The sequence below is a fragment of the Peromyscus maniculatus genome, chromosome 2 (genome assembly GCF_049852395.1).
Source record: "Peromyscus maniculatus bairdii isolate BWxNUB_F1_BW_parent chromosome 2, HU_Pman_BW_mat_3.1, whole genome shotgun sequence".
Classification (NCBI taxonomy): domain Eukaryota; kingdom Metazoa; phylum Chordata; class Mammalia; order Rodentia; family Cricetidae; genus Peromyscus; species Peromyscus maniculatus.
Window position 1 is genome coordinate 169,506,480 of NC_134853.1, and position 23,116 is coordinate 169,529,595.

Here is a 23,116-nt window from a genome sequence, read left to right on the forward strand (position 1 = left end):
AGCTCAACCAAGGGTCGGTGACATGTGCGGGTTTTGGTCTTCTCAATGGTAGAGTGCCTCTTCACCCAGTGCAGCAGCAGCAGCTCAGATCCCTGGGGCAGTGAGCCAGGTTTGCCTCAGACTTGCTGTGAGCCTGGTAGGAGTCACTTCCCATGACTATGACAGAACACCCGAGGAAAAGAGCTGCTCCTTCTCATTTTTGTTTTTTGGGGGGCTTATGATTTCCGATGGTTCAGCCCGTGGTGCCTTGGCTCTGTCACTGTGGGCCTCAGGAAGGTAGAGCATCCTGCACAGGGGAGAGTGTGGTGGAATAGACCTGCTTCTCTCATGGCAGCTAGAGAGAGCATGCAAGCAAGGGAGGACTACTGCACAAGGCACCCTCCAAAGGGCGTACCCCGTCACCCATGTCCTCCGAGGAAGCCCACCTCTCAGAGATGCCACCGCTGGAGACCACATGTTCCCTGTGTGATGGTCCTCAGCAGGGATGCTGCCTGCTTAGAAAGAGGGTGGCCACTGAGGCTAGGCTGATGCCACAGCCATTCCTCACCTCTGGGAAAGGTGAACATGGAGGAGGGGTCTGAGGAGGGGAAGGGCAGGTGGTCAGGGTCCTTGGTACTGGCCACGGAACATGGAGTCACACTTGTCATGAGTGGCACGTCTGGAGTTAGGAGATGTCATCGTCATCCTTACAGGAAGACCCTGAGGCAGGGTAGGACAGTGACTTTCCAGACGTCCTAGCTGTCTGTCAGGCCAGGAGAGGGTGGCTCACTGCTTCAAGACCTCACTGTTGAATCAGACCTGCTGATTTGGTTCTGGGAGTGTTGGCCTCAGTTCAGGTTCTGGGACAGACATCTGCAATAGGCCTGCAGCCAGAGCGTCCAGTGTGACCGAGAACCTGTTGACTCGCAAACACTGGCGCTGCTCTGCCTGCTCCATGCAGGGAACTTGCCATCAACCCTAGATGATTTCAGAACCACATTGCCTTTCCCAGGGGGCTGCACTGGACCAGCTGGTACCGACCTGTCTAGATGCTTAGTCCCATGGCCTCTGTGATTGCCACAGAGGTTTTGAAATCTAGTTTCTCTCTAGCCTATCTACCCTGGGCTCAGCATATACACCCAGAATGCACCCCTAGTTCTTACCCTTGTGACTTATTCTGCCGCTTTATCCCCCAACCTCAGTGAATACATCTGCACAGTGGGTACAGAGGTAGCCACACAGTCTACCTCAGCTAGCCATTGAGGTGTGATTGAGGTGTGACATGTGACAAGGGCCTGTCAGCCTTCTGCCCCAGCCCTGGAGCTGCCTCTGTCTGGGACTACCTGTCTGCGGTGTGGTGTCAAAGCTGTGTCGTCGTTGTCGTCGTGGTGATGTGGTGTGGGCTTGTGGGTAGAAGAGCTGTGGCTGTGGCTGTGCCCTCTGTCTCAGGGCCTTGGCACCTGTGCCATTACCAGCCATGCTGCTGCTCTCTGAGGTCCCTCTGTTTGGAACTCACTAGAAAGCCCCTCAAACCTTTGTGCTAAGGAGACAGGACAAGACTTTTTGTGGCAGTCAGCTCCCCTCCCTGTGGTCCCCAAGTCTGACCCCAGCCACACAGCAAAGAGGGGCCAGGGCAGAGGGGGGGGGGCTACAGGGCCTGGCCCAGCACTGCAGGAGGACACATCCTGCTTCCAGGAAACAGGAAGGGAGGGAGGAAGGTTCTCACGTAAGGCGCTTACCCTGGGGCAGGGAACAGGGGCTCCGATCTCTATCATGGACACCTCAGTCCACAGGCTTCTACAGGCTCTGAGGGGCCATGTTCAAGCCTAGAGAATTCACACACAAGTCCTTTGAGCACTTTTGTGGTTGGGACACTGTCCTACTGTCCCTTGGCTGTCCGAGGCTACCTATGTGCCTCCTTCCTTTGTCTAGGCACAGTGTGGTTCTCGGTTTCCTTTGGCAGAAGCGAGAAGCACAGCAGTTTGGTGCATCTCTTCTGAGAAGGCATGGGTACTGCCCAGCCTCAGGAGCGAGGCAGACCCCCACAGTGCCAGCTGTCAGGAATGAGTCACGGATGAGGACATCCAGGATATTCTCTGTCCAGTATCTTTCTGCCTCTGGGTGTGCAAGATGACTCTAATGATTAAAAATGCCAGACCCTTAGAGCTGACTTTTGGGAATATAGGGGCTTGTGAGCCCTGCAATCCCCAGAGCCAGTGATGATGAGTACCATACAGGAGGTTGACTCAGCTGAGAGGACACATCCTCCTCCCCAGGCCTGCCTCTGTCTCCATCCCAACCTCTTCACTCACCTCTTTGTCTACCAAGCTGGAGAATCTTGAGGACTCTCAGGTCCAGGCTACCATACACACAGTGTGTGCTGAATTGTGCCTGGCTGTCTGCTGAGCTGGCCATGTCCTTCCCCCAGGCCAGTCCAATGGGGTACAGGGGCCTGTCACCTCCAGTCATGATGCACAAGAGGCACTAGCCCCAGAACCCTGGAGGATCAAGGATACACCCCCGCAGTGTGATGGGGTGAGCCCTGCCAGCACAGGGGTTAGGAGGGCAATCATGCAAGGAGGCCCTTCATTCATGTTTCCAGAAGGCATGAGAAGGAGAATGTGTCACAGACCACTCACTCCACTGCCTCAGGAAGGAAGTATTAGGGTCAGGAGGCAAGGTGAGGCCTGGACCACTAAGACAGATTTTATGGCGGCCAAATCTGGCCCCTTGTATATCCTGGGGCAGGATACCCCCCCCACCCCACCCCCACCCCCGTCTTCAGCCTCCAGCACAGTTAGTACTCCATGTTAGAGTGCTGTGGCATGTGTGCAGAGGTCCGGAGAGCGGGTTCTGGGAGCCTGTGGTGGGGAGGGTGCAGGAGGCCTTCCCACTCGTGTGCGTGAATACACAATGTAGCGTCAGTAACACACACCAGTGCCAGGAGGAAAGCTGGTTCTTAGGCAGTTTCCTGGCTCCATCCACTCACATCTGTGCCATCATCATTGCTGCCTCTGCCAAGCCTGCTGGAGTCGACTGGTAGATGGCATCAGTGTTTGAATCTGGACACGAAGGCCAGACATACCTGTGTGGACTAAGGCTTCCTAGCCCAGCAGTGGTGGCACACCTTTAATCCCAGCACTTGGGGAGGCAGAGGCAGGCAGATCTCTGTGAGTTCACGGCCAGCCTGGTCCAGGGCTACACAAAGAAACCCTGCCTCAAAAAAAAAAAAAAAAAAAAAAAAAAGACTTCCTTGTTTTGATTAGTTATTCATTCTGCTGGACCCAGGTCCAGTTCTTGCCTCCACCAAAATGGAAAGGACCATAGGGCAGAGCCTGAGATGAGACCATAGCTCTGGCTGGGACCTAGCCAATGAACTGCCCTTGTTATCTTGGTTGCTGTGGAGACAGCTAACATGGGAGCTATGAACATAGCTTCAGAGACTAACAAGCCAGTGCCCATGGGAGAGGCCCTCCCAGGGGGTGACTCCTCCCCTCTGCCCAGCTGATCCCCTGCCAGCAGCCTCCTGGTGGCCTTTATACAGGGGATTTCTCAGCCATATGGGAACAATGTATGCTAGGTGTGAGCCCATCCCTGCAGTTAGGAGGAACCCCTGGTGAGGGTTCTCCATGGTGAGGTTTCTGCAGGAGACCCTAGAATTGGCCAAGCCAGCTGTTGAGGCTGTAGTGTGCATTCTGCCTCCCAGGTGCCTGGCCTGGCCCTGCAGTGGTCAGACTCTCAGACAGACCTGGACTCTGTTCCTCTCTCCATCCTTCTCACTGGGGGACAGTGAGTCCTGTGCTGAGTCTGACTGTCTGGCCTGATGCCCTTCCACACACGGCGGTCTCTCAGACCACACTAATCAGAAAAGTTCCCATTGATTTTTGTGAGTGTCCCAAGACCCTCATGTCTCCCAGTGGATCATGGGAGAGAGTGCACTGTGTGGCTTCCTAGTTTAGGTTTGTGTCCCTCAGGCTACAGGAAGGTGTTTTGTCACCACTGGAGACCTCCTTTGACCAGACACTCACTAATGACAAAAAGGACAAGCTGTTGACTGTGCTGAGGGTAGATCTCAGCCACTCAGCCTCTGCGCTGTGCTCTGAATGTGTGTTCTTGAAGCACAGAAAACAGTGGAAAACACTTGGTTTGCAGTGTGAGGCTCCGAAAGCCACAGGCTCCCCTCTGGTGGAAGCAGGCCCAGAAGATGGCACTTGGCAGGTCTGCGGAGGAGGGAGGAAAAGATGCAGATTGAGGCCTGGAGCTGCCAGGCAGGGGGAAGGGCTTGGCACTCAGTGCCAGGCGGAGCTCTGAGCATCCAGAAGGCAATGTACCTTTAACCTATGGCTGTGGGGCATCACCTCTGAGTAGACAAGCTGCCCTCGAGGCCCAGCTGACTTAGATGACCCCCAGGCCATCTGGCTCTCCTCCCAGGCTGCCTTGAGCTAGCAGTGGTGGCCTCCTCGAACACCCTCCAGCCCCAGGAGTACATGTGGCCCCAGGATGACTCCAGATGCTCATGCCTATGAACATGTGAGGGACACATATGCTAGGCCCCACCGGGAGTACTTCCAGTATCCCCCAGAGTTCATATTTCATGGTGAGGAAGCCTAGCAATAGTGCATGTGAGACTTCCCAACCAGGTCCGTGGACCCAGACTCCTGCTGGGTCACCTCTCCATCCTTCCCACTAGGCAGGTGCCTTCCATTCTCGTCCCTTTGTCTCACCTCTTGCCTTTGGCCTGGCATGGGAACCTGCTTGGGGCTGCGGTAGGTACTCTAGCGGCCGAGAGCTGCCCATGGCCCTGTGGTCACCTGCCCCTTTCTTCCCACTGGCAGCCTTAGGTCTCCCGTAGAAAAGCTTTTGCCTTCTCCCCGCCTCCCTAGTGCCATGAAAAATGGCACAGCCAGCACCGTATGTGTTTATTTACTTTGCCCATGGAGGGGGTCAGGCTGCAGGAAGTGGCAGCTGTGTCATGGCGAGGGCTGTGCACAGGCTGCCATCTGTCTCATTCTGTCCGCTCCAGACCCAACAGGGACGTGGAGCTTCTAGTAGTCACCGGGTAGGAAAGCCCACCAGCCCCTCTGAGCAAGGGGCCTTGTTTCCACACGAGACAGACCCTGCCTGCCTCTGTGGTTCCCTCTAGCTGGCATGTGAAAAGGGTCCTTGGCTGTGGGACTGATTGTGCACAGCTTGGACCTCTAGGGAGGGAGGCCTTCGTCATCTTGGGGTGGTGGTGGGGCAGAATTTGGCTCCGGCCTGCTTGGATTCCCGTCTCTGAGCACAGGATACTGAGTGCGAGCCACAGTCCCTAGAGAGAAGAGCAGTGCAGCAGTCCTTCCTCATAGGCTCCTGCAAAGCCTTGGCCACCTCCCCTGGCCACCCTCCCACACATCCATCACCAGGCAGCATTCATTTTGGCTGAGGGCAGATCCTGGTGATGAGGTCACTGCCGATATTAAACATCAGAGCAGCCTCAAGGCCCAGTGCCAGGCCCCAGCTTTGCCCTCTGCCCTGAGCTGACAAAGGCTACAGTTTCCTACACTTTGGCCCGTGCCCTCCTTGGGTCCTGCCATCAGCGCCCTAGTGAGCCACCAAGGCCTGCTGGCTAGTGAGGCTGGGAGGGTGTGATAGAGAATGGCTCTCTGTCACAGCTGGGCATGGGCACCTGTCTGTCCCTGCACTGGTGACACCCAACATGGCGTCTGCACACTGTTTCAGTTGGCAGGTTCCCACATGGAGCCCTCCCTCAGTCCCTCTCAAACTTCATAACATACTCGGGGAGCGTATGTAACGAAGGATGGGAGGATGATGGCCCAGGGTCTGGCTTCTCCTGGTGTGTTGTGATGTTTGTTGACTCTGGGGATCCGGAGGGCCTGGTATTCAGTACTGAGGTAAACCTGGGCTCTGCGCCCATGCGTGGCCCGCTTGCTGAGACTGTAGCCCATTGTATTGGCTATGGGCGTTCTGTCCTCCTCTGAGCTCTAGGAGCCTGGAACTCCTGGTGACCGGCTCAAGGAGGACACTGCCTAACTGAGGGAGAGTTGGACCTGGGGCCAGGAGCTCAGTGGGGGAAGCTGACAGGGAGTGGGGGAGTCAGACTGGCCCCAGGTGGCAAGCACCTAGGAACCTCTGCCTTTATGTGCACTAGAGTCCTCCTGCAGTTAAGAGGAGGAGCCAGTTCAACTGGGAGAAACTTAAGATCTAGGAAACCAGCTCCTCTCCCCAGATACAGATGACCAGGGGGCCCAAAGAGGGGCTCTGTCTGTGGGACAAGACGCAGATGGCAGGCACAGGCAGGCCATAGCTCAGGAGTGACATAACCCCCTCATGCCTTCGTTAGATGAGCTGAGGACACACTCAGGTCAATTCTTGAACATTCCAGTCCAGCTCCCAGATGTGCAGTGGGACCTCGGCTCCATGCATGCAGCATGGCCCGCCCAGGTGAGGGCAGTGCAGCATCTCCTGGCCTCTCTAGCTGAGGATAGCCGCTGGTAGTGCCCTGTGGACCGTGAGTGTAACTGCACCAGCTCTCAGCACCTTTAGGTCCCCTGGAAACCTGCAGGATTAAATCCTGACCACCCCTTTACCCTGTGCGGACAGAGGGTCATGTGCTGTTGTTAACTCAGAGCAGGAGGAGAGTGATAGGGCCTGCCCTGGAGTCCTGTACACCCGGGAGCCAGTGCAAGCACAGCAGCCTCCATAACAGGCGAGAGGCAGCACCACTAGAGGGAGGTGAGAAAGTGAAGCCCAGAGAGGTTGCATAACTGCCCAAAGCAACACAGCAGGTGAGTGGCAGAGCCTCCACCTAGACTCCTGCGCTGTAGCTGCCTGCTAGATCAAGGGTAATCAGCGGCAATGTGTGAGACAGGAAACCCAAGGGTCTCTGTGGTGAATGAGGTCTGTCCTCTGAGAATAAGCCTAGAGCCCTTCCAGACCCCCTGCTGTCTCTTGGGTGAAGATACCCTCCCGCTGTGGGCACCGGCCTACCCAGAGACCAGGGAGGATGGTTTGTTCTGAGTCACGTGCCTTCTGAGGAGTGCAGAGCTGCTGTGCAGAAGCACCAGGCCATGTGCTCTGGCTCCTCTGTCCAGGTGCACACTGGGAACCAGTGCCTTCCCCAGACAGAGTTCTTGGTCCTGGGTCCCACCTCTTCCTCACCCAGGCAGCTTCCTCCTTATGCCAGAGTCAGGAGAGATCCCAGCCTGCTAGAAACCAGAAGTAGTGATAACTCAGAGCACCCAGAGCCAGAGCCAAAACCATAGACCAGGGGGCTCATAACCGACAGCACAGTATCCCCTGGGCCGTGGAGGCCAGCAAAAAGAGCGTGTGAGCAGGTGGGTAAGCGGAAAGCATGGTACCAACAACCCCTGACTAACGCTGGAACGGTGCTGTAGCACTGGACAAACCGGTGTGGGAAAGCCTCAATTTAACCAGTTTAAACAAATGATTTTACTTTGAGATTTCAGATCTTAGCATCAGTGTACATTGTTTTCTGTGAGAGACAGTGTGTAGGTGCTTACGCTGTGGGCCCTGGCTGTCAGGAAAGCAGGCATAGCACGGGCGTTACTCTGTGCTTTTTAATTTGGCACCCTGTGTCCTCTAGGAGGAGCCTTCTCCCATGTAAGGTAACCGTAATTAAACTTTTGTGTGGTTGGGCGGTGGTGGTGCACGCCTTTAATCCCAACACTCAGGAGACAGAGGCAGGTGGATCTCTGTGAGTTTAAGGCCAGCCTGGGCTACAGAGCAAGTTCCAGGACAGCCAGGCCTAAGTTCTGTGTATGCACTGAACAGTGCACACAGGAACCAGAACCCCTATGGAAAGCATGCCCGTGTCTTTTTTTTTTTTTTTTTTTAAATATTATGTATGTAGTGTTCTGCCTGAAGGCTAGAAGAGGGCACCAGATCTCATTACAGGTGGTTGTGAGTCACCATGTGGTTGCTGGGGCTTGAACTCAGGACCTCTGGAAGAGCAGCCAGTGCTCTTAACCTCTGAGCCATCTCTCCAGCCCCACATGCCGGTGTCTTAATACCTCGTGTCCCGTTGGCTCCCAGCTGGCACAGCCTGGACAGTTTACACCTGGTGACATTTAGAGAGCAATTTTGGGGAAGGCTGGAGGAAGGAAATACTTAGTGTGATTTGACATTAAGTCCTCTGGCTGGTGGTTCTCCTTTGCCAATATACTGAAGGTCTGTAAAGCATGTAGGCCTAAAAATAGCTGCCAGGACTTGGTGTCATTCTGGATGAAGGGCACCTGCCCCATTTCCTTGGCTTTTGGATACCCTCATAATGTCACAATGAAATTGCATCCCAGCAGAATTAGTACAGCTCATTAAACCCAGCTCCTTGGCCAGGGCAGTGCCAGATGGAACTTTAGGCAGGACAGATCAGACTCAAAAGTGACCACCCAATTGCTGCTGCCATGATACCTGCCCAGGGGTTCATAGCGAAACCAGGCCACTCCTAAATATGAAGTCCCAGCAGGCCAATAGACACAAACCAGGACCATCCCCGAGGAAAACCCAGCCTGCAGCAAAATCCCTCTGGCCAGTTGGTCCTGCCCACTGATGCTGCGGCTCCAGCTGTTTAAGTTGCTCAGCCCTAGGTGCCACTTCTGAGGATCTCACAGTCCATGCAGGCTGAGGGTGGTAGGGTCCCTCCCATTAATATAAAGTAAAGCTTTATCTCAAGGCAACAGCCCATACAGCGCCCCACCTTCCCCTGTGACAAAGGCTGGTCAGTTCCCTGGGGTGACGCAATCCCTCTTTGCTGACACTTGGCCCCCACACAGAACTTCTGACCTCACAGTCCATCCCCAGACTGGGAGGTGTCAAGATACCAGTGTGTGGCACCTAGAAGCCCTTGGCAGAGGTCCTCAGCACTCTCCAGGGACAGTGCAGACAGCCCTGAGCTCTCTGGAGTCTCTAACATGCCCTTCTTTGTGTGTGCCACAGCCTGAGACTGAGGATGAGAAGAAGCGCTTTGAAGAAGGCAAAGGCCGCTATCTGCAGATGAAGGCGAAGCGGCAGGGCCACACGGAGCCTCAGCCCTAGGTGTCTTCCTGCTGCCCCTGGGGTCAGCACAGTTGAGGCGGCAGCCCCATGTGCAGTCACTTAGAAGTAACCCCCTTGGCCAGAACCCCATTTCCACTGAGAGCTGGTGTTGTGAAGTATTGTGTGGCAGTGTTACCTGTGCCCCATTCCCAAAACCTGTGCACCAAAGCTTTATTTATACCCCTCCAGTAACTGCTCCCCAGTGTTGTCCCAAAGGCCACCACGGACACCAGAGCACTGAATGGTCTGTGAAGAAACCAGCACCACTAATAAAGCTGCTGTCTGGCTGGACCCATGAAGCCTAGTAGTCATTTGTCTGGGGTGGGGGTGGGGGGTCGACCTCCTGTGTGCAGCCTCAGCCCTCCATTCTTGGGGGCTCACTGCCTTCCTCCCAGGCCCCACCCCTCCCAGCATCAGCTCTGGGAACTCAGAGAGGTGACTTGGGGCCTTGCATCCTAATGGGAATCGTGGGAGCCCACTGCCCCTACAGCTTCCATGGGACGCTGCCTCAGCCTTGTGTGCATTCCCTCCTTGGCCCTCTCCATGCTTAACGGCCTAAGGAGGAGATGGGTGGAGAGAATCTGCACTGCCTGGTTCGAGCTCCTGGAAAGAGGGTCCAGATTTCACATCTGCTGGGAGATTCTCAGCTGCTCAGGCAGGGGCTACTTGGAGAGGCCTGTGCGGAATGAAGATCTGGGAGGCAGTGTGTCCATTGAGTCAGGGTGTGGCTGTGTAACTGCAGGTAGGTGTGCGTGGTGTGTGCGTGTGCATGTCTGTTTTGCTGTATGCATATGTGGTGTGAGGTTCTGTACCGATGCATCCATGCTGCTGTATGTAGCAGTGGATGTTTTCTATGGAGATATCTGTGTCATCAGGATATATGTGTGCTTGTGGTACAGCTGCCAGGGGGGGGGGGAGCACAAATAGCCACCAAGGCCTCTCCAGGGGCCAGGACTCCACCCCCTGTCCACCAAACAGCCAGAGGTGGCGCCTGGGTTTATCCCTGAAGCCCAAACATCTGTCCCACCACATGAAGAAGGCAAACTGTGCTGCCAGCAGCTGCAGCCTATCACGCAGCTCCCTGAGGCCCCTGGAGGAAGAACCCGGCTCCAGATGTGCAGAAACACCCGCCAAGAGCTCCAGCTTCGGAATCTGTCTCGGCCTGGGTCCCAGACGACGGGGCTACTTCCTGCCTGGAAGTAGGGGAGGGGACCAGCTCTCCCACATACAGCCATGTCAACTGCCTGTCCCTCAGGTCCCTAGACAACTTCGAGGTCTCCAGCCTATGCCACAAGGATACCCTTGATGTGGTGGTGAGGCCACTCTCAGGGTGTGGCCAGCAGAAAGGATACTACCAAGATCTGTGAACCCAGACCCAGCCACACCATCCTTAGCAGGACCCAGACCATGGGCTCCCTGGGGCATGTCCTTCGTAGACACAGCATTAAAAATGCCACACTTGATTGCAACTGCCCTCTGCTGGCAATCTATTTATAACCAGGGTTGTCTGCATGGGAGCCCTGACCACTCCCAGAAACCCCGAGGAGTGTCAGAGGGCACACGTGGAGCCATCCCAGGCCCTGCATATTAATATGAACTGTTCCTCTATTACAAAACCAAGACTTCTGTCTCAGAGGACTGACCCTAAGGCCCACCTGACTCCCCAGGGTACAGAAGGTAAGCTACAGAGTGAGGTGGATTGCAGCACAGCCACTAGATTGCAGCTGATGACGGTCCCAGGTATCCATCTTCCTGAGCACACAGCTCTGGCTAAAGGATGGTCCCTGTCCCACATAGCCCTGAGTGGCCCAGAAGACTGTGCCATCGTGTCACCTGGAGGGGGGGGCAGGATGTCAGCTGCATTCTGGCTGGAGAGGTTTTATGAGCTCGAATGGAGAACAGGACATTTCCCTCTGCGTGGGAGCAGGGGACTGTAGGGTGACAAGCCTGTGCCCCACCACAGATGTTGACAGGAGGTGGGTTCCAGGAGGGGAGGAGGAGTCAGGAGCCATGCTTCAAATCCTGGCTCTTACCCATCAGCTTGGTTGGTCAGAGTCTCAGAGGGGACAGGGCTGAGTCCATGTTGTCCTCTCTGCACTCCTGAGGTCTCTGCTGCACAGGTAATAAGTTGGAACCTTGCCTCCTGCTACTGTGATTCCTAGAAGCCAGTAATCCTCAGGCGCATGAATCCCGTCCCTCTTGTCAAGGATGCTAACATCTGACGTGGCTTCCTCCCTGACTCCCCACATCCCCTGTCCTGTGTCCTCTCTGTGACCAAGCTCCCCTTTCTCTGGCCTGCGAGCCCCGCCCCTCAACTCCGGGCGGCCAAGAGGAGGCTGCGCGAGTGACCCAGACCCAAGAGGCCCCAGCATGGGCGGGTCCTGTCGCGCGCTCCAAGGGGCTTCACTGCGGCTGCTGGGGCTACGTGGCTGCCCGGAGTGGGGGGCCAGCGCGACGCGCCCGGGAAGGCGGGGCGCGGCCAGGGGGCGGCGCGGAGGCCCCGGCAGAGGCATGCGCCCTGGACCGCCCCCCGCCCCCGGCCGCCTGAGCGCAGCCAGCCGAACGGCGAGAGCCGACCGCGGCCGTGGCGGAGGCGGTGCCCAGGGAGGGAGGGCGGCGGGGCCGAGCGCAGCGCAGTGCTTTGGCTATCGGCAGCCGCCGCCAGGATGCCCCGGCCCGCGGGCTGCTCCGCCGCCAGCCACCCCCGCGGCCCCTGGCGGCGGGCGCTCAGTGCCGGGGCGTGGGAACCGCAGCCGGAGGCGGGAGCAGCGAGCTGGAGCCTTGGGCGCCCGAATGCTGGGTGAGCGACGCCGCCCCGGCCCAGGGACACCGAAGGGGAAATCCGGGCGGGAGGATTGGACCAGGAGGCGCTGTGACACCTGGTGGGACGCGGGGTCCGTCGGAGTGGCCGTGGGTAGCCTTTGGGGATGGAACGCCCCACCACCATCAACTTGGGGACCTTCAGGGTAACTTCTCCGAGCCAGCCTCTTCCTCGGCTCCCCGCCTCCAGGGCTGGCAGCGCAGTCCTTGACGGCTGGCAGCGGGCAGGCGTGGCTACTTTGTGGGTCCCAGGCCCCCATGCCAAGCGCAAACTGAGGTGCGGGTTGAGGCACAGTCCCACCCCTAATCTGTCTCCCCAGGCCGTCGCTTGGACGCGCCCTCGGGATTGGAAAGTGGAAGACCTACAAGGGCCAGACCGGCAGGGCTGCGCCTTTTAGGGGCGGGCAGAGAAACCAACTGAGCCCCGGGAGACCGAGACCTATAAGTGGGGTGTCAAGGGGCGTGCACTGCGCTCTGTGCTCTGAGCCGCCGTCCAGCTGGGCCTTTGGAGACCTTTTGGCAGACCAGAGACCAGCTAGGAGGCGAAATCACGAAGCGTAGGCTTCTCAGAGATGGGTGGGCGCAGCCCGAACCCGGGGAATCCTTTCAAGTTCTGGGTTCTCTTTGTTGCGCAATCCAGCCCTGGGGCTGCGCGGCCTCATTGGCCCTGGGTCGTGACGTCAAGAGCTGGCCCTGCCCGCAGACCCTGCAGAGGGAGGAGGCTTCAAGGCCTGGGAGGGTCTCTAGATTGTCTCACCTACTTTGTGCCCTGCCTTGGGGAGGGCGAGTTGTGGGGTCCCTGATAGGGAGGTGGGAAGCATCTTGGAAATGTTGGAGATGCTTGGAATCCGTTGCAGAAGGGATAGATTCTTGCTGGCTAGAATAGCCAAATCCCGATGGGGCCCAGTGGGGTCTGTGGGCATCAACAGCGCGTCCCCACCACTTCCCAACACTCGAGAACAGTCCTCCCCTCCCAGAACACAGCCTTCAGGACTCCCGGGGTCAAGTATAGCCTGCCCTGGCCCTTTACTCTCAGCTGTCCTCAGCTTGAAGGCAGCCTTGCTGCCAAAGTTAGGATCTCTCCTGCAGGGATGAGCAGCTGGGACAGATCTTGCTTCTGGGAGCTGTAAAGTACTTGTTGGGGACTTTTTAGAAGGGCTTGGGACCACGACTCTGGTGTTTGATGCCTGCAGTTTGAATCCTGGCTCGGGCACATAAAGATGTTGGCAGGTGATCTCATATCTCTCTCTCCCCCTCCCTCCATCGAAATGTCTCTCTGTAATGGGGATGGCATTTAGCTACCCATTAACGATGCTGGAGAAGTGTGCCCCCTCCCTCACCCACCCGTACCCTTCTGTCCTGTACACCGCTGAACTGAAGCCTGGGTGAGGGCCCCAGCTCGGCTCTACTCCATGCGATCCTTTAATCTAGGAAACTGTTTACTGACTGCTCACTATGCCTCTGATTCCACTCTAAGTACTTTGCCAACTCTTTTCAAGAAAGGCACTGTCATGTCTGATCTTTGGATTAGAAAACTGAGGTGCAGGGGTATCAGGTAACCAGCGGGGAGCTGGGGCTGGACTCCAGCTTCCTGAGTCTAGCCCACAATGCGCTCTCTCTCTCTCTCTCTCTCTCTCTCTCTCTCTCTCTCTCTCTCTCTCTCTCTCTCTCTCCTCTCTCTCTCTCTCTCTCTCTCTCTCTCTCTCTCTCTCTCTCTCTCACACACACACACACACACACACACTCACCTGGTAGCCTCTAGTCTACAGCTGAGGAGGTTGGCCCGACCCAGACGCTGTGGCGGAGGGTACAATCTGATAGGGCCACCCTGCCGCCCACACTGGTTTCTGCAAGCATGGACCTAATAAATGTTTGGGCAGAAACTGCCCTTCCTGCAGCAGGCCACAGTAGACCCAACCCTGGGTCAGAGTCTGGGCAGGCCTGGGGCAGACACACAAAAGCGAATGAGAAGAATAATCCACAGCAGGCTGAAAACTATATAGACAAGAGCTGAGGGTGGTGCTTTGATGCCAGCACTCGGGAGGCAGAGGCAGGCAGATCTCTGGAAGTCTAAGGCCAGCCTGGGCTACAGAGCAAGCTCCAGAACAGCCAAGGCTACATAGAGTGACCTTGTCTCAAAACAATTTTTTTTTAAGGAGAGAAATTGTAGATAAGACCAGCAGAGAATGTCTGCTCAGTTGGCCAGGACAACTTGGTTTTCCCTGCCTGAGAGCTGGGAGTCCTGGTTAAGACTGCAATTGCCCATCTGCCCCCAGCTGGAGGCGCTGTGTGAGGCTGGATGTGTGGTAGTCCTGAGTAGCTAATAGGACGGCAGGTAGCCTCCTCGGCATGGGGACCCTCCCCAAGCTGCCTGTTCCATGAAGCAGTCTCCGCACAGGGAGCTGGAAGAGCCGACAGGCTGGTAGAGGGAGGGGTGGAAGGGACTGCCAGTCTAGAATCAGCCTTCCACTAGGGTATGGTTCTCCCCTCATGGTTAACCTCCTGCCTAGGATCCCGTGTCCCTCACTCCCATCTGAAGGCAACTGGCAGTTAAGGTCTGGGCTCCAGGGTGACTCCAGGCCAACACTAGCCCATAGAACCCTCTAGGTGAGATCCAGGCCCAGGACATGGTCCTAACTACTACCTCATAGTACCCACCGGGTGTGGGACCTAGCTCCTGGCATGCTGCTGTCCCTCCACAGCATCCGCTGTGTGATACCCGGGCCCTAGGCTTTAGAGATGTGCTGTCTATCCACTTAGCTCCCCCACAGAAGCAGCATAACTCTCCTCAGGTGGAGCCCCACCACTAGTGATGCAGTCTGGTTACAGTCTGGCTGTGCCCACCATGAGAGACTGTCGACCCACTTCCAGGGTGGGTGTGAGAGTGGTGGCCAGCTCATCTCCACCTCACAGGTCACCTGGGGGATCAGAGAAGGCAAAGGGAGGGAGGTATGCGGGGAGCTGGAATGAACGAAGGTCCAAGTGCCTGGGATGTCTGTGTGGCGATGTGGGGACACATGATGGTGAGAAGGCTTGCTGTGACACACAACTGGGACATACCTGGTCCACGAGGCAAGTCCCAGGCTCACCAGGGTTGCATAGTCCTGTCCCTTAGAAACCCAGACTGAGGATGGAGAGATGGCTCAGTGGTTAAGAGCACTTTCTGCTCTTGCAGAGGGCTCAGGTTCAGTTCCCAGCACCCAAATGGTGGCTCACAACTGTTGTTCAATCTAGATGGTCTTTTGATAAAAAACAAAACAAAAAACAAAACCCAGAGCCAGATATCGGGGTGAAAGCTGAAAGATCAGAGAAGCAGAGCAAGCCACAGCCACCACCTGTTACCTCACCAACTCCACGGATCCCCAGACTGAAAGCCCCTGAGTCCTCACCCGGAAGGGTCTCAGCTGAGCTGCTTTACTTCCTGTCTCCTCACCCTTATCTACCTTTCTCCACCCAGCCATGTCACTTCCTGGGATTAAAGACGTGTGTGCTTCCCAGTACTGGGATTAAAGGTGTGTGTGTGTGTGTGTGTGTGTGTGTGCCAACACTGCCTGGCTCTGTTTCCAGTGTGGCCTTGAACTCACAGAGATCCAGACAGATCTCTGCCTCCTGAGGGATAAGATTAAGGGTGTGTGCCATCACTGCCTGGCCTCTGTGTCTAATCTAGTGGCTGGCTCTGTCCTCTGATCCTCTGGCAAGTTTATTAGAGTACACAATGTATCACCACACACAACCATCTGTAACTCCGGTTCCAGGGGACCCAGCACCCTCTTCTGGTCTAGGAACACATGTGGTACACAGGCAAAACATTTCATATGGTATAAAATGAATAAATCCAAAGAGAGACAGTCCATATGGGCCCAGCCTGGCCTGAGACTGTAAGTGAACAGGTGGCCTCAGATTCTGGGCTGGAGAGATGGCTCAACTGTTAAGAACACTTGTTGCTCTTCCAGAGGACCTGGGTTCAGTTCCCAGCACCCTCATCAAGTGGCTTACAGCTGCCTGTAACTCCACTTCCAGGGGATCTGATGCCCTCTGCTGGGCTCTGGAGGCCCTGCATACACATGGTGCACATACTTAACTATCAGGCACACACAAGTACATAAAATAAATATTAAAAAGAAAGGGGGAAAAGGAGACTCAGATGGTCAGAAGTGAGTGGAAATGCGGGAGTGTGCACTTACCCTGTATACCACCCTTGGGCCTCCCGCCCGGTAAGTAATAGATTCTTCTGAGACACAGCAGCCGGGTGTAAGCCACGCCCACTCAGGTCTCCCATCCGAGAGTGCCCGGCTTGCTGTCCTCTGATCTCTCACTGAGTGCTCATCGCTCCCTCCCCAGCTGCTCTTCGACCCTGGCCTCCCTCACCGAGCCCCCCCACGTGAGAGCTGCTGCACGGTGAGGAGGAGGAGGAGGAGGAGGAGGAGGAGGAGGAGGAGGAGGATGCCACAGCCACTCGCCAGCTCCGATCTGCACCATGAGTGATGAGCGGCGGCTGCCTGGCAGTGCGGTAGGCTGGCTGGCGTGTGGAGGCCTGTCGTTGCTAGCCAATGCCTGGGGCATCCTCAGTGTGGGTGCCAAGCAGAGGAAGTGGAAGCCACTGGAGTTCCTGCTTTGCACCCTGGCAGCCACCCACATGCTCAACGTGGCGGTCCCCATTGCCACGTATGCTGTGGTGCAGCTCCGGAGGCAGCGGCCCGACTACGAGTGGAACGAAGGCCTCTGTAAGGTCTTTGTGTCCACCTTCTACACCCTCACTCTGGCCACCTGTTTCTCTGTCACCTCCATCTCCTACCACCGCATGTGGATGGTCCGCTGGCCCGTCAACTATCGGTGAGCGCGAGACAGTGCGTGTGGTGTGTCTGTGTATGTGGCCGCGCTATGCCAGGATGGGTGAGGAGGTTGAGGGTCGGCACGGTCAGGCCTGCTAGGGGCGTGTTTGTAGAAGGTGAGTGTCACAGGGCGTGTTTGTACAAGGTGAGTGAGTGTCACAGGGCAGAAATGCCTGAAGAGGGTCAGGTGTGTGAATGGCTTTCCACTGAGGGGCAAGGCCAGCTGTGCGGCTGGGCGGAGACTGCAGTGTCAGCGGGGAAGGGTGGTCAGGACCCTCTGTGGTCCCTCAGAGGTCGGTGAGTAACACCAGGATTCTCTATCCTGCCCTGCCCCATGCCAGGCTGAGCAATGCCAAGAAGCAGGCGGTGCACACAGTGATGGGCATCTGGATGGTGTCCTTCATCCTGTCGGCCCTTCCTGCCGTTGGCTGGCACGACACCAGTGAGCGTTTCTACACCCACGGCTGCCGCTTCATCGTGGCTGAGATCGGCCTTGGCTTCGGAGTCTGCTTCTTGCTACTGGTGGGTGGCAGCGTGGCCATGGGCGTGGTCTGCACAGCCATTGCCCTCTTCCAGACACTGGCCACGCAGGTGGGGCGCCGGGCTGACCGCCGTGCCTTCACTGTGCCCACCATCGTGGTGGAGGATACACAGGGCAAGCGTCGATCCTCCATTGACGGCTCGGAGCCTGCCAAAACCTCGCTGCAGATTACGGGCCTGGTGGCCACCATCGTGGTCATCTATGACTGCCTCATGGGCTTCCCTGTGCTGGTGGGTGAGGTTGTTGGGTAGGGAGCCTGTCGTGGATGTGGCTTCTAGGACAGGCTAGGGACTGGGCATCAGGTGGCTGAAACCTCAAACCTGACTTCCGGGCTGTGAATTGTTACTCCCATTTTATAGATTTGGAAAGCAGAGTTCAGAGAGGTACATGACTTCCCAAAGTCAGGGTAGATGTGATGAGACTTGAACCCTTGTCAGCTGACTAGGATCTTTTTGTCACACTGCAAGCGGTACATCCTCCCCTCTCCCAAGGCCCTTTCCGTGAGAAGCAATGCCACTGCCCTCCCCTGCTCAGGCCCCAGGATGTGGCAGGTAGTAGGCAAGACTGAATTGGCACAGGGCAGGCCCCTAAACGGCTTCTCTGAAGTTGCACTCCATTGTAAGGACTGGAGGAGGTCAGATGAAAGGCTCCCTGGATGAAGGCCTTGCTAACCACGGTCCAGTGGGCCTGCCTGCAGTCCTCTGGCCAGCTTGGACCAGGCTGGCTCAAGACTGAAGTCTGCACTTAGTAAAACAGCTCCTGTCTGATTGGGGCTCCTGCCACAGACGGTCTGGAGAGACAAGAGCCCATGCCAGAGCCAGCCTGCCTACACAGCCAGGAAGTTATGTCCTCTCAGGCTGTACCCCCAGCTTGCTCTGTCACCCTGCCCTCAGCAGGCCCAACACCCTCCCACTCTACGGTCCTCATCTACAGTGGGGCTTGATACCCCCCAGTCCTTTATGCCAAAGGTAAGAGCTAAGAAAGGGCCCTGAGAATGACAAAGTACTCTAAAGACAGTGGGGCCTTGGAGGGGCCACCCCAGCATCACTTCCCACCTCAGAGCCGGGAGGTAGGTGCCATTGATGGAGCCTACTGCTTGTCATAAACATTATCGACAGTTCTTACCTCCGGGCTGGAGAGATGGCTCAGTAGCTAAAAACGCTGGCTGTTCTTGCAGAGGACCTGGGTTTGCTTTCTAGTATCCACATGGTGATTTACAACCATCCATAGGCATGAACGTGGTACACGTACATGCGTTCAGACAAAACACACGTAAATAAATGCTTAAAAAGTGAAACTATATATTTTTTTAAAAAAGGAATCCTTACCTCGCCTTCTGTAGTGTGGGCGTTTTTAGCCCATTTCACAAATGAGGAAACGGAGCCCCAGAGGAATTCACCAGCTTTCCAAGGATTGCTCAGTCGCGGAACCGATACAGCGTGCCCAATTGTGCTCTGGCATCATTAAACACTTTCCAAGCTGAAGGGGGACCTGGGAAGAGCCCTGTGGTGCTAAGTCTCCTCTGGGGTCTGAGCTTGTGGGTAGGGGCAGAGCTAAGGAGCCATTGGCCCGGGAAGATAGGGCAGTGACAGAAGTGCAGGCTGGAGGCCTGTTCCTTTGGAAGTGGTCCACAGAACCCTGTGTCACGTCACCCCCTGGGCACCCATGAGGCTGCTGCCAACACACTGGGGGTGATATACACAGCCAGCTCTGCTCAGGGTGGACACGGGCCCTGCCGCCACTCACGCAGCTGCCCTTCCTTCGCCTGGAGCCTTCGACAGCCACCTCCTCAGCCTTCTTGTCCTCTGGGCAGTGAGGGGGTTATGGGCTCTGCCGCACAGCTGTGGCAGCTGTGGCTAGGAGGGGAGGCTGTGGGGAGGGCCCTGTAGGTCAGGCCTAGCCCTGTGCCCACAGGTGGTGAGCTTCAGTAGCCTGCGGGCTGACGCTTCGGCGCCCTGGATGGTGCTCTGTGTCCTGTGGTGCTCCGTGGTCCAGGCTCTGCTGCTGCCTGTCTTCCTCTGGACCTGTGACCGCTACCGGGCAGACCTCAAGGCAGTCTGGGAGAAGTGCGTGGCCCTTATGGCCAATGATGAGGACTCTGACAATGGTAAGGATGGCTTCAGGGTGGCCCCTGGGGAGTGCAGCACCGGGGTGAGATCTGGTGTCTGCCGAAACAGTCATTTGGTGTACCCCATTTGGTGGGGGGTACACGGCCCTTAGGTGACCCTGTTCCGACCACCACCAGATATTCCTGTGGCAACAGGCTGTGTGTCAGGAGCTGTCAGCCTGTGTGGGTGCTTGGCCCCGTGGAGTCCCCACCCCAAATCTCAGAGGAGCGAAGTGCTCAACATGTCAGCCTTCAGACTCACAACTAAAGTGTGTTGTAGCTGGGACTTGAACTCGGAACCCTTGCCTGCCCTTTCTGCAAACTAGTCCCTTCCTCATGGGGATCCTTAAAACCTTCCTGATGCCCCCACGTTTTCATGGTGCTTCTGTCCTATCCTGCAGAGACCAGCCTAGATGGTAGCATCTCCCCTGACCTGGTACTGGAGCGCTCCCTTGACTACAGCTATGGAGGTGACTTCGTGGCCCTGGACAGGATGGCCAAGTATGAGCTCTCTGCCCTGGAGGGAGGCTTGCCCCAGCTCTACCCTCTGCGGCCACTGCAGGAGGATAGGATGCAGTATCTGCAGGTAGGTTGAGGCAGAACGGAGGGCCCTCCTCGTAAGTCTGTGGTGGACTATTCTCTCTCTTCCCCTCCCCCGCCCCCTCGATATCGCTCTCGCTCGCTCGCTTGCTTCAGGCATGCATGCATGCACGCACGTACAGATCAGTGGCAGTGGATGGCTGTCAGCCCCTGGCTTGCCTCGAGGTCACAGTCTTTGCGGGTGGGCCTACGCCCGTGCTCTGGAAGAGGGGTCCACTGGTGTTTGAACTGTGAACCTTCCCATGAGACTTCTCTCCAACTGACCCAAGCTTCATTCAACACCGAGGTTCAGAGAGGTTGTCACTTGCCCCAAATCTCACAGCTCCGAATCAGGGGGCCCTAGTCCCTGACCCACACACTGCTCTGCAGGGCGCGGGGAGGCATCAATGCGGGTTTCCAGGAGGGCAGCCCCGTTTCAGCCCGGCCGGGTGCTCGCAGGTCCCGCCCACACGGCGGTTCTCCCACGATGACGCCGACGTTTGGGCGGCAGTCCCGCTGCCCACCTTCCTACCGCGCTGGAGCTCCGGCGAGGATCTGGCAGCCCTGGCGGCGCACCTAATGCTGCCCGCGGGGTCCGACCGGCGGCGCGGGAGCCTTCTGGCTTTCGCCGAGGACGCGCCCCCATTTCGCCCGCGCCGTCGCTCGGCCGAGAGCCTGCTGTCTCTGCAGCCCTCGTCCCTGGACGGCGGCCCGCGTCGCACCCCCGACTCGCCTCCCGGCAGCCCGCGTCGCCGCCCGGGGCCTGGCGCCCGCTCCGCCTCGGTCTCGCTGCTGCCGGACGCCTTCGCGCTGACCGCCTTCGAGCGCGAGCCGCAGGCCCTGCGTCGTCTGCCGGCCCCAGCGCGGCCTTTCCCCGCCGCCTCCGACGGGACGGAGCCTGGTGAGGTCCCGACCCCTCCTGGCGGCCGTACGCAACGCAGCCACGGACGCCGGGCCACGCGCACACACGCGGGGCCCCTGCAGACTGGCCTGAGCGCATCGTGGGGCGAGCCCGGAGGCTTGCACGCGGCGGGCGGCGGCAGCACCAGCAGCTTTCTGAGCTCGCCTTCCGAGTCCTCGGGTTACGTCACGCTGAACTCGGACTCGCTGGGCTCTGCGTCCTAGGGCCCTCTCGGTCCGCCCTAGGGCCGCCATGCAGATGAGAGAGGCACAGCACCAAAGATGCCATCGCATGTGTTAGGCGCGCGGACAAGTACCACCCACCCGTGGGGTGAATGGATGGTGGGCTCTGCGCCCCTCTATGGTTCCTTCCTTCTGATATCTCCTGGAGGGACGATGGCCGCCTTTGATGGCTGCACAGGACACAGACCTGCTGCTGGGCCCGGCATCTCTCAGGAAGGGATAGGCTGTGCCTTTGTAGTGAGTGGCACCTGCACATTTAGTACACCTTCCCCAGCCCTCTGAGGCTAGGCTGGGGTGTATAGGAGACCCTGAGACCTGACCACCATGAGAAAGGACCAAATCCCTTCTCAGAGAAGCTTAAGCCAGAAGCTGCTGGACCGCGTTCAACTTCACTGGTACTGCCTCTGCCTCACCGCAAGGGTGTGCCGTGTAGAGCGTCTGTAAGCACAGGGGTCTTCAAAACCCAAACAAGTTCTACTGAGCAGGCTTCCCTGTCACCTGCCTCAGTTTCCCTGTCTCTGATGAGTGAATGACGGACCATGATACATCTCTCAGGGCTGTTTGAAGAACCCTCCTGGTCTTAGGGCCCTTGGTGAGGGTCAGCCTTCAGCAGTTGACCCCCAGATCTGAGGCCTCCCCATCTCGATGACCTTTGCCGTCTTGGAGACTCACTCTAGCTAAAGCACAACTCCATGGGTATAACAGCCACCTTGACCCCAGTAGTGTCCCCATGCTCGAGACTACACCATATTGCCTGTCTCCCACTAAGTCGGCCATTCTGTGATCCTGCTGTGAAGGCTGCGGGTACCTGGTGCACAGAGCTAAAGCAAATGGAAGTGGGCCTCCCTGTCTTGGTGCCCATCTCCAGCTCTGCCTCGCACCCACACAGGCACGGGTCCCGAAAAGGGTGTCCTGTACCCCTCCTCCACTGCAAAGAAGGGCTTTGTTCTCCTGGGTAGACCTCTCTCTGGGCTGTGGCAGGGACATGGGTCTTCCCAGGAAACACCCAGGCTGTGAGCTGGGGTGGGGAAGCACCACCACCGTACAGCAGAGCCCCTGTGTTGGGACCTGGAGATAGCCTCAAAGGCCAGCACAGAGCAGCCTGTGCCCCGTTCTCACTGCCCAATGGCCAGGCCCATCTCCTCTCCCTCTCCGGACAGAGTTCCAACTCCGGATGGGGATGGGTGACTGCCCTGTCCTAGGCCTCAGAGGACCCTGTAGTCCCTGGCTGTGGGGTAAGTGAAAGATTAGACACCCCAGATGAGCAGGGGCTGCAGTCAGTCCATCTTTGGACATGGGAGAAGCTTCCTCTGGTTATTTGCTGCTGTGCCTTCAGGGACTGACGTCATGTGGGGGCAGAGGCCACCAGCTAGCCACTGTCTCCCTCCCCGGCCTCCAGTTGTCAATTTATCACCTTGGGTTTTCACTCTGTTTTGTATTCAACGGCAATACTTGTAGTGGGGACCTTGTGCCCTAAGTCACTCCTACTTTATACAAACCTTTAAGGGCAAGCCCCAAGCAGCGGACCCTGGGCACCAGGGCTCTTCCCCACCCTTCTTCAGCCTCCTTGCTTGCTGATGCCTGTAAGGACCTTGGCCGTGAGTTACTGATAAGAGCACTATCTGTATACCACCGCCTAGCCCAGAGTCAGGGATGCGTTTGTAGATTTTTGAAAAACATTTCTGTACAGGACCCAATAAAAGTTTCCTCATGGTTTGCACACAGCCTTCTGAGGCTGGTTCACGGAAACCTGTTTCCACAGGGCTAACCCCAAACCTCTGTCTGTCTAGAGCCTGAAGTCCAGGCCAGTGTATCATTCATTCCCTTGGACTTGCCATTTCTCCAAGCAGGTGCTGCTGTCCCACTGGCCAGAGGCAGACCTGGGCCCACAACAGTAGGCAGCAGTGGGTGGGTCCCCTGTCACGGGCGGCAACCTGTGAACTTGACTCGGTACAGCTAGTCTGGGTGTGCCCGTGAAACCTCACTCCAGTGATTCCAGTGGAATTCACGCACCATTCCTGGTCCTCGCTGAGAGGTCGCCACCTAGCGGCAGGGGAGAGAAAA

General features: G+C 57.2%; 2 protein-coding genes across 7 annotated transcripts in view; both read left to right on the forward strand.

The window, feature by feature from the left end:
• Positions 1-9,321, forward strand: part of Acot7 (acyl-CoA thioesterase 7) — a 96,746-nt gene extending 87,425 nt beyond the window's left edge. For all 3 annotated transcript variants that reach the window (XM_076565742.1, XM_006993786.4, XM_006993785.4), the window contains exon 9: positions 8,932-9,321. In XM_076565742.1, coding sequence (XP_076421857.1) covers positions 8,932-9,030 — 99 coding nt within the window. In that variant the 3' untranslated portion in view covers positions 9,031-9,321. The remainder of the gene's footprint in view (positions 1-8,931) is intronic.
• Positions 9,322-11,583: 2,262 nt separating this feature from the next.
• Positions 11,584-22,772, forward strand: Gpr153 (G protein-coupled receptor 153). Of its 4 annotated transcripts, none has more exons than XM_015987293.3 (6): positions 11,584-11,830; positions 16,192-16,683; positions 17,024-17,204; positions 19,138-19,330; positions 19,732-19,916; positions 20,300-22,772. In XM_015987293.3, exons 2-6 carry the CDS (start codon positions 16,328-16,330, stop codon positions 21,032-21,034), a joined length of 1,650 nt encoding a protein of 549 aa, XP_015842779.1. In that variant the 5' UTR covers positions 11,584-11,830; positions 16,192-16,327; the 3' UTR covers positions 21,035-22,772. The 4 variants fall into 4 exon arrangements, with proteins under 4 accessions (XP_015842779.1, XP_006993846.1, XP_015842778.1 ...); XM_006993784.4 differs by having other exon boundaries at positions 11,585-11,830; positions 17,024-17,453; positions 20,369-22,772; XM_015987292.3 differs by having other exon boundaries at positions 11,586-11,830; positions 17,024-17,453.
• Positions 22,773-23,116: the final 344 nt, after the last annotated feature.